Below are 10046 nucleotides of genomic sequence, written 5' to 3'. Positions count from 1 at the left end.
GTTGGCTATGCAGATGCCGGATACTTGTCTGATCCACATAAAGAGAGAATTCAAACAGGATACCTGTTCACATATGGTGGTACAGCTATATCATGGAGATCCACGAAACAGACGATAGCAGCAACGTCCTCTAATCATGCTGAAATACTAGCGATTCATGAAGCTAGTCGCGAGTGTTTTTGGCTGAGGAGTCTGATTCAATATATTCTGTCATCATGTGGACTGATTGATCATAAGATAGCTCCAACTGTCCTGTTTGAAGATAATACAGCATGCATTGCTCAACTTAAGGGTGGATACATCAAAGGTGATAGAACAAAGCATATTTTTCCCAAATTCTTCTTCACTCATGACCTTCAAAATCAAGGGACAATTGATGTCCAACAGATCCGTTCAAGTGACAATCTGGCAGATTTATTCACAAAGTCACTCCATAAATCCTCCTTTGAAAGATTGGTACATGAGATTGGGATGCGCCGATTTCGAGACATTAAATGATGTCGGCAAGAGGGGGAGACTGTACTCTTTTTTCCTTGGTCAGTTTTTTTTCCCATTGGGTTTTTCTTGACAAGGTTTTTAATGAGGCAGTCCCCATCACAAAGGATATTATACTCTTTTTCCTTCACTAAGGTTTTTCCCACAGGGTTTTCCTTTAGTAAGGTTTTAACGAGGCAATAATCTTAAATGGGCATCTAAGGGGGAGTGTTGTGATAAGATCACATTAGATGCCCATTAATATGGGCGGTTAAATTCCTTTTCCAATAAGAATTAAGTTGAAAAAGCAAACCTCGTTGGCTTATAAATAGAGAAGCCATCTGAGGGACACGAGACACAAGCAAGTAATAATAAAATCAATTCTCTCTTTATGTTGCAATCAAATACTCTTCTCTTTATATTTCTACTATAATTCTTTCTCTTCTTTTATTTTATTAGTATTCTAAATTCTCTTTTCTATTACTCTTTACATATAATATTAATAGCAATATTAATCATCTTTATTATATTGAGATAGTAATAATAAATATATGCAATTCTCTCTCTCTTTATTTTTAATACTAATATATATATATATATATATATATATATATATATATATATATATAAATTATTATTGAGCTAATTATTTTAATACTAGAGTCTTCTATTTATACATCTTTATATATATATATATCTTTTATTTCACAACAATTTATAAACTACTTTTAATATAAGCATTTATCGTTTAAGCTATTTTTTAAAAAATAACTTAATTAAGTTATTTATCCAAACTGGCCATAGCCTAGTTAGGCCTCCTCTTCGTTTGACAAAAATTAAAAAAGGAAATGGGCTTATAATATTGACCACCATTGCTTCCCATAAATATAAAAAAGCCCAACACCAATATGATATTGATTTTAATATTTTATGAATAATTATCTTCCGGTCCAAGAGAAAGTAGTAATTAACTAATTATCTTGTTTTGTGGATTAATTTTTTAGAGATAATTTCTAGTTTTCCACAGAGCAGATTTAATTAAGTAATCTTTTAAAAGGAAAAGTGGGATTTATAGAGAACCAGAAAATAATCTTTAATAGTCTAAAATTTAACCCCAAAAAAAAAAAATTATCTTAATAAGAAGTTAATATTTTTCTTTTTCAATCATATGATCAGTGGTTTAAATTTAAATATTTTAAATTGTAAATCCTAATACTAAATCGTAATTCTTTAAAAAACTAAAAAATCATTTCATAATAAGAAATTAACTAGTATTAATTAATTGATTTTTTTTTTTGGTGAAAAACCTCTAAAGTCTACACTCTTCGTTGAAATCCAGCCAGGTTGGATTGAATTCATCCTATTTTTAATTAAACCTAAAATAGTCATTGACAATTACTTCGAAAGATAACGAATTCTTAATAAAAATAATCCCAATTCGACTTCTGACAATTATTTTAAAAAGATAATGAGATTTCTATGTAAAAAAAAATTAATGTTATTTTTTTTAGCACAAATTAAATGTTTCTTTTTTTTCTTAGGAATCTCATTATCCTTTTGAAATAATTGTCAAGATCCCGAATGAGATATTCACTCATTTTTTTTTTAAGAAAAAGCTGTGGGAAAATTCCCAGGTTTGGGCACATAGGAAATTAGGAATACAAAATAGTGAGAATACTCGCTTGACGGTTGACGCTTCTACCAACTTCCATCGTTCCTGGTTCCTACTCATCAATCATGGCTTCTCTATCTACCTTCTCCAACTTCCTCACTTTCTTATTCCCGCCAAAATCACAACCACCACCGCCACCACCACTATCACCACCGCCAAACCTCACCATCCGCAAACCATTACACCACGTGACGCCACTGGATCACTCCGATCAAACTCCACCTTATTCTTGCTCATCGTCTCCGTCGTCGCTGTCGTCGGTGGTGTGCCCGTCGCTGGCGCAGGCGAACACGATGTGGTTCAAATCAACGTACAACGTGGAGGTGGCGGTGGAGGAGAACGAGCCGGAGGAGAGGCTGCTGAACCGGTTCCGAAGAGAAGTGATGAAGGCTGGCGTCATCCAAGAGTGCAGAAGGAGGAGGTACCACGAAGACACACAGGACAAGCGGAAGCGCAAGTCACGTGAGGCTGCTAAGCGTAACCGCAGAAGGTTAGATCATTTTTCTCTTGTGTTTGCTTAGATCTTTTTTTTCCCTCTAGTAGAAACATGATTTTTGCTTAATTGGAAAAATCTGATAACTATTTGACATGAATTCGAATTCCTTAGAGGAGGATTAGGTTTAGGCTCTGCTTAGATAGATGGATCAAATTGAACCATTGATCACACGTTATATTTGTAAAAGAGTGCTATATTTGGATTCTTCTAATATACATAATAAACTAAGGAAAATGTTTAGTAACCAAAAAGATACATAATAAACTAAGGAAAATGTTATTTCAAATGGAAGTAACAATTTGATTCACAGTTGTATCTTTAATTTTAATTTCAGGCGTCCACAGTTAAAATCATTAGCAGAAAACAAGCAGGCCATCAAAGAAACCGAAAAGAAAGACGATGATGACGATGATAACTGGGATCTACCTGAAGACAATGCATATATTGACCACTTCTAAATAGGACTCTACACTTTTTGGTAAATTCTATTAGCAGGGACGGACCTACAGCTTGTGTCCCTACTAATCTTTGTGAAAAATCGCAATTATGTATACGTGTATATATACTTGTAGCCTCGTAGGAATGTATAGTCTTAAGTCTTGAATAGAGGTACATGCTATAAGAAATAGTTGTATTAATATGAATAGAAATTATTATGGCAAAAATAGAAAAAAATAATCACCAATATCATATAGTAACAAAAAAAGAAGCACAAATATCATAGTTATATCATATTGTAATAACTCAAAATGGGCATTGAGTTGGAAGCGTGCCATTTACCTGCAACATCTCCTTCAATTGAAGACATACTTTCCATCTCAAAACACCAATTAGTCTATTACCAAATCGCATAAACAATAATCAACAGGCTCTTTAGTCCTAGCTTTTGATCTATTAACAATAACCCTAATTGATTGCATTTGATTATTAACATTCAAAAGCTATTAAATCATATAAACAATCAAAACTTATATTTATATGTAGCAAACCAGAAAGGCAGAAAGCGAGAAAAGTTGAACAGAGCAGAGCACAACAGAGCTTCAGGCAGCGGCAGGCAGTGAGTGGCAATCTTCAGGCAAGTGGTGGCGACTGGCGAACTTCAGGGAGCAAAGCTCTTTTATGTCAAATGAATTGGACATCGCTTACTAGCTGCAGTTTACTATACCTCTTGTTGGTTCTCTAGGAGGATTGTTTTAAATTTAGTGTCAAAACTTACATTATAAATTAGAAAGGGTTAAAAATTTGGATTGTTACATCATGTTTGACCGGTAATCACATGAAAAGAAGTCACTAGTAAAAACAATATATAATACGGGCTCTTGAGCGGTTTATAAGTTATAAGTAAGCAATAACTGTGCCCTTGACTTGTAGCAACTAGCAAGTGTCTTAGTGTAGCATGTACTTGTCACTTGGCAAACTAAGAGTATCTATAGTGACTACCTACTTACGAAAATTAATTTGTCCTATCCAATAATAGACTCGTAGTTAATTAGCTGATATTTCCAATGATGACTCCTTGTTTTATCCAAGCTATTGTAATATAATAGTAAGAGAAGTAATGTTAGTTAATTTCTAGAGAATGGAACTCAATCTGATCTTATAAGTTAAAAGGAAAAAGATGTTCATGGTACTAGTTGTTCATCTTCAACTTTCCTGTGTACTACTCAACTTCATCCTATTACTAATATTGGTTGTCCTCTGCACTTTATCAGGTAGGCACTTAACTAATTAGCTTGTCCCCTTTTTCTATTTGAGGAAGTAATTTTAAGGTTGTGTTATTTATTTACTTGCGCTCTCTATATGCAGATTGCTACGACCCCTTGGATCCAAATGGCAACATTTCAATTACTTTTGACATTTACCAACGCACACAAGATGGATATTTGGTCACTTGACCTGAACCTTCTAAAAATGTTCTAGAAATTCAGGTATTTCATTGATTTTAGTCATTGATCTCAACTTTATACATATTTTATGATTGAGGTCAATGCTAAAATCACTGAAACACCTAGGTTCTTGGAAAAACTTGAAATGTATCCCAAAATATATATATATATTTCAATTTCGGATAGTCCAACAACATATTTTTAGCATACGCATTTGAATATTGATAGTTAATTGCTGACTAAAAATAATAAATTCTGTTGGTCTTCTAACATTCCTCTGCGAATAACAATAATAGATTTTGCAGGCAAGGGTGACACTTGAGAACTACTACCAGTACCGGCATGTAGACAAACCAGGTTGGCAACTTGGATGGCAATGGGCTAATGATGAAGTTATATGGTCAATAAAGGGTGCGGTTGCAACAGATCAAGGCAACTGCTCTTCTTACACATCTCAGTTACCACATTCTTGCAAGAAAGATCCTCTCATAGTTGATCTTCCGGCCGATGTGTCGCCGGAGAGCAGGTCAGAACACTGCTGCAACGGCGGCATCCTCTCGGCTCGAGCCATCGATCCTTTCAGCTCATTGACTTTGTTTGAGCTTGAAGTACGCAACTTGGGGCAATACCCTCTTGGACAAGCACCTAATAATCTCACACTCTTAGCCCCTGGTCCTGGCTATACTTGTTCCCCTCTTCTTCAGACTGATCCCACTGTCATCTCCTCTTTTAATGGACAAAGACAAGTTCCTGCTCTCAGTAATCACATTCTCATTTTCTCTTGCAAATTAATAATTATTACACCGCTACGCTGAAACTGTTAAATAATCTGACATATTTGACTAAATTACTTAACATAATATGTGTCTAACATGTTAGGTATCATTTTTACACGAAGATATCTTTTATGTGAGTAAACATATACTACATTATTACTATAGTAGTAACATTGATATTTTTGTACTGAAGGAACGTGGAAGTCAGCATGTACATACTCCAACTTTATGGCAAATAAGTCACCAATATGCTGTGTATCGCTCTCAACATTTTACAACCCTATGATCACACCATGCCCTGATTGCAGCTGTGGATGCAGCGAAGCAGACAAAGCTTCCAAGTCTTGCATAAGTTTGGGTAATCCCTTATCAGAGGAGAACATAATAGCATGCACTAAGCACATGTGCCCAATTCGAGTTCATTGGCATGTTAAGAACAACTATGTAACTCACTGGAGGGTGAAGCTTACCATTTCTAACTACAATTATAGGAGCAACTACTCTAACTGGAATGTGCTTCTCCAACATCCTGCCTTCTCCCAGAATGCAACTTCTTATAGTTTCAACACTGCCAAACTTCCCCTTGACTTTCAAGGTAAATAACTAAACCATTATTGTGAAAATATAAGTTTATTGTAACAATTAATATAAATAACGGTGACTACTACTGAAAATATCTTTATGTAAAGATAATATTAAGCAGTTTAGTCAAATATATTATTTTTTTTAATGATTCTCAACTATCATATGCCTAAAACTGTTATCTGTGATTCATGAATGCAGATGGAGTTTCTCTGTTTTGGGGGATTGATTATTACAACACCGAACTAGTGCATTCGGATAAGGATCAACAAGGTTTTGTGTCAACAGAGATACTATTAGAGAAAGATCCAAAATCTTTTACATTGAGTAATGGATGGGCTTTTCCTAGGAGGGTCTATTTCAATGGAGAGAACTGTGAAATGCCCTTACCTGACACATTTCCTATGCTTCCAAATCATACCAACACTTTGAGACCTCCCAATATTCTTTTACTCATCATCTCTTTATTCTGTTTCTGGACCCAAGCTTCCTTTCATTTTCAATAGTGATTACTTCACTCCTATCTAGCATTAGCATGTATCTTTCCAATCTTAGGATTCCTTTCATTTTATGGCTTAAGCGTAAAGTTTTGTATGGTAGAGTGTTACATAGTAGGTCAAATTTGAGAATGACAATGTTCGTTAGAAATAAAAGTGAGACGAATAGAGTCGAAACTAAGTTTAATATTAATTCTTTAACAATTGAATTTAATTATAAAGCTCAAATGTTGTTACGAAAATATTTGATAATAAAAAAAAATAGTTAAAATTTATCTTATTTAATATTTATTAATTAAATAATAATTAATAAATATTAAATAAAATAAATTTTGACATTTTTTTTGTCTAAGCGTTACTGTATTGTTGTATATATTTGTCGTCTATATTTATTCATTATAGTTAATTTAATTCTGTATCAAAATATTAATATTGACATTGTGCTATTGTATGAGAATAAAAAACAATACTAAATAGTAAATATATACTAAGTAAACTTTTATTCTAAGCTATAAAATATTTTAGCATAAACAATTTTAACCATAAAAATGTAAATTAAATCAATAAATATAAAAATAATTACATATATAAATGTTGCACACATATTAAAAATTAAAAATAAGGCTTAACTTAGTTCATAAATTTATTAGTTCAATTTATTTAATTGTTAATGAGTTGAGTTCTAATCATCTCACAGATAAAACCATTTGATATAGGTATGCAGTTTAAACTCAAATTTACAGAATGACTTCCTTAAACATCACGTGTTTAATAAGACTAGTTTTCAAAACTCTATTAATGAAGTTATTTTGATGAGTGAACTACCAACCCGGCCCCTGACTATTTTGCACAATGACAAAGCAACCCCTGACGAATATTGTAATCCACTTCTGTCCCTGTCCTATGCTTCCGTCACACAAGCCGGTCCTTGAGGCTGAATCTCCGGCAAGAATGAACGGAAAGCGCTGAGTTGGCACGGTGAGCGTGTGTGAGCTGGCTGACGTGGACGATTGCTGCATACGTGGACTACTGAAATGGTCAGGGGGTTAGTTGTCCGAGTTCACATCAACATAAAACGTTGTCGTTTTGAGGGGAGGTGCCATCTTATTCGTTGTGGGTATTCGTCCCTCTCCTTCTGACTAATTTCTGAAGCCCTAATTCGCCATGAGTAGCATGAGAGAGCTCACTTCAATGTCCCTTCACGATGGCAACTCACAGGTAATTCTATGTCCGTGCTCATTACCTCTTCATCTTGTACACCTGATTATTGCCATAGTACTGTACTTTGCTTCAGGAATGCCTTGCAGGCATGCGATAGCAGCCATGTACAAGATTGGCTTGAAGTCAGAGGATTTTGTACATAAGTGGCTGACAATGGAGTCCATTAGGGCCACGTACAAACATTGCATCAAACCTGTGAACAGTGAGGAGTACTGGATTCCATCTACTGCAGTACCATGTGATCCTCCACCAATAAAGAGACCCGCACACGGCCCAAAAATGAAAAGAAAAGTGGATCCAGTTGAGAAAGAACTGCACCCAAACAAGGCAAAGAAGACTTTTGAAGTTACATGCAGTAAATGTGGCCAAAGTGGGCATTACTACAGGACCTACAAAAATGAAAATAAGGACCCAAACTGGACACCCATGACCAAGAAAGAGAGAAGGGCTGCTAAGTTGCAGATTGTAGTCACCAATGTCCCTAGCCAGAACACATCGCAGGTAAATTGGGGTTCGATTTGCCATATTATAGACATGGTCAAGGTCTTAAGTGTCTGGTTTTATAATGGTCAGGGTTCGAATTGTCTTACTAAACTATTACTTATCCATTTCATTAGGATCAAGCACAACAGGGAACTAGTGCAGATGCACTTCAAAGTTGTCCATTGGTAAATATTTTTTTCATTTTAGTCCTATTGGTAATTTTTGTTATCTGATTGCAAAGTTCTTGGTCTAGGCAAAAGCAAAGAAAAATAAGAAAAAACAACCTAAAGCAATTGGAAGGTCTAATCCTTCACTTAATCAAGATCATATGGATGAGATACCCCTCTCACAAACTGCACCACAAGCAGAAGAGGTACCGTTGTGTGAATATATAACTTCTCTTTATTCAATATTTTCTCAATACATAACTGTCTTCTTTTACTGTTTCAGCATGCATCAGATACAATCAACTTGAATCACAGGCCACCACAACAGCCCATCTTTACTGAACATGTGAACCAACTGAAAAGGAGGAAACACCCTGTTGTAAGGCCCCCAGTGCCTCCCACATCTGCTCCACCAATGGTTAACCAATCTGCTCAACCAGCAATGGGGTCAGGCCTTCTGCTCCACCAATGGAAAACCAATTTGCTCAACCACCAATAGGGATCGGGCCTTCTTTTCCACCAACACCAAATAGCATATCCACAGAGACAATGCAGGCAGCAAGTTTTGGGACTGCTTCAAGGCTTTTCAAGTTTATTCCAACTCCTGGGTTCATCCCACCAAGAAAGAAATAATCTATGCAGGGATATGACAAACTCATTTCATATGTTTTATGTGTTACTTTTGTGTTAATTTGGCTTTGTTTTGGCAAGTTTAGGCCTCAAGTAGAAAACTGATAAACTATGTGTTATCTCGCTTTTGTAAAGGGGCTTTTGTAAAAGGTTATATACTGTCCCCTGAATACTAGTTGCTACATTTTTAGAACTTTTTTTTGTGTTGCTTCTTTAGTGAATGAACCTAATATAATATATGAATTGTGTTTGCTTTTCGTAAGCTTATTCTCAGCTTCATATGTCCACAATAATTAACAATAATAACATTAAACAACATCTGTGTTTAATTATCTCCAAATCAAATATCATAACAAGATAACAGTCTTAACATCAATTCACATAGTCATCCTCTAACTTAATGTCCTAACAAAGTTTGCAACTATAACTCCACAGAAAAATGCAAAACTGCTGCACCACTAAAACACCTATGCTCACTCTGCACATGTTTGCATCTCTTAACTTGCAGTTCTAAAGCATGTACTGTATGCTCTAGCTCCCTCACTTTTCCACCAAGCATCTCAGCTGCAACCACGTGCTGATCTTCAGGTTGCTTTCCACTATCAAAACCAAACGATTTGGAGCCTTCAAAATCGAACAACGCCACAAATTCATCGAGCCACACAGAGTATTTGCAGTGTGACCCTGAACTCTGCAGTGTTTATTATGGCAATAATCAGGTGTACAAGATGAAGAGGTAATGAGCAAGGACATAGAATTACCTGTGAGTTGCCATAGTGAAGGGACATTGAAGTGAGCTCTCTCATGCTGCTCATGGCGAATTAGGGCTTCACAAATTAGTCAGAAGGAGGGGGACGAACAACGAATAAGATGGCACCTCCCCTCAAAACGATGTTTTATGTTGATGTGGACTCGGACAACTAACCCCTGACCATTTCAGTAGTCCACGTATGCAGCAATCGTCCACGTCAGCCAGCTCACACACGCTCACCGTGTCAACTCAGTGCTTTCCGTTCATTCTTGCCAGAGATTCAGCCTCAAGGACCGGCTTGTGTGACGGAGGCATGGGACAGGGACCGAAATGGATTATAATATTCGTCAGGAGTTGCTTTGTCATTGTGCGAAATGGTCAGAGGCCGGGTTGGTAGTTCACTCTTATTTT

General features: G+C 35.8%; 2 protein-coding genes across 3 annotated transcripts; both read left to right on the top strand.

Annotated features, from left to right (window-relative positions):
* The first annotated feature begins 2042 nt into the window (after positions 1–2042).
* On the top strand, positions 2043–4171 carry LOC112783866 (small ribosomal subunit protein bS21c). Of its 2 annotated transcripts, XM_025826945.2 has the most exons (3): positions 2080–2636; positions 2977–3120; positions 3627–4171. In XM_025826945.2, the coding sequence occupies exons 1-2, from the start codon at positions 2212–2214 to the stop codon at positions 3098–3100; spliced, it is 549 nt and encodes a 182-aa protein (XP_025682730.1). In that variant the 5' UTR covers positions 2080–2211; the 3' UTR covers positions 3101–3120; positions 3627–4171. The 2 variants fall into 2 exon arrangements, with proteins under 2 accessions (XP_025682729.1, XP_025682730.1); XM_025826944.2 differs by lacking the exon at positions 3627–4171 and having other exon boundaries at positions 2043–2636; positions 2977–3327.
* An 89-nt stretch (positions 4172–4260) lies between these two features.
* On the top strand, positions 4261–6611 carry LOC112783865 (COBRA-like protein 1). Its single transcript, XM_025826943.3, has 5 exons — positions 4261–4354; positions 4449–4528; positions 4834–5287; positions 5498–5899; positions 6088–6611. The coding sequence occupies exons 1-5, from the start codon at positions 4261–4263 to the stop codon at positions 6390–6392; spliced, it is 1335 nt and encodes a 444-aa protein (XP_025682728.1). The 3' UTR covers positions 6393–6611.
* The last annotated feature ends 3435 nt before the right edge of the window (positions 6612–10046 follow it).

The sequence above is a fragment of the Arachis hypogaea genome, chromosome 20 (assembly GCF_003086295.3).
Source record: "Arachis hypogaea cultivar Tifrunner chromosome 20, arahy.Tifrunner.gnm2.J5K5, whole genome shotgun sequence".
Classification (NCBI taxonomy): domain Eukaryota; kingdom Viridiplantae; phylum Streptophyta; class Magnoliopsida; order Fabales; family Fabaceae; genus Arachis; species Arachis hypogaea.
Note: the sequence above shows the minus strand (reverse complement) of the source record. Positions and strands in the feature narration are given on the sequence as shown.

Coding starts and splice junctions, on each gene's coding strand:
- LOC112783866 (XM_025826945.2), top strand. CDS start 2,212: ATGGCTTCTCTATCTACCTTCTCCAACTTCCTCACTTTCTTATTCCCG. Junction 2,637..2,976: donor GCTAAGCGTAACCGCAGAAG/GTTAGATCATTT, acceptor TTTTAATTTCAG/GCGTCCACAGTTAAAATCAT.
- LOC112783865 (XM_025826943.3), top strand. CDS start 4,261: ATGTTCATGGTACTAGTTGTTCATCTTCAACTTTCCTGTGTACTACTC. Junction 4,355..4,448: donor TGTCCTCTGCACTTTATCAG/GTAGGCACTTAA, acceptor CTCTATATGCAG/ATTGCTACGACCCCTTGGAT. Junction 5,288..5,497: donor AAGACAAGTTCCTGCTCTCA/GTAATCACATTC, acceptor TTTGTACTGAAG/GAACGTGGAAGTCAGCATGT.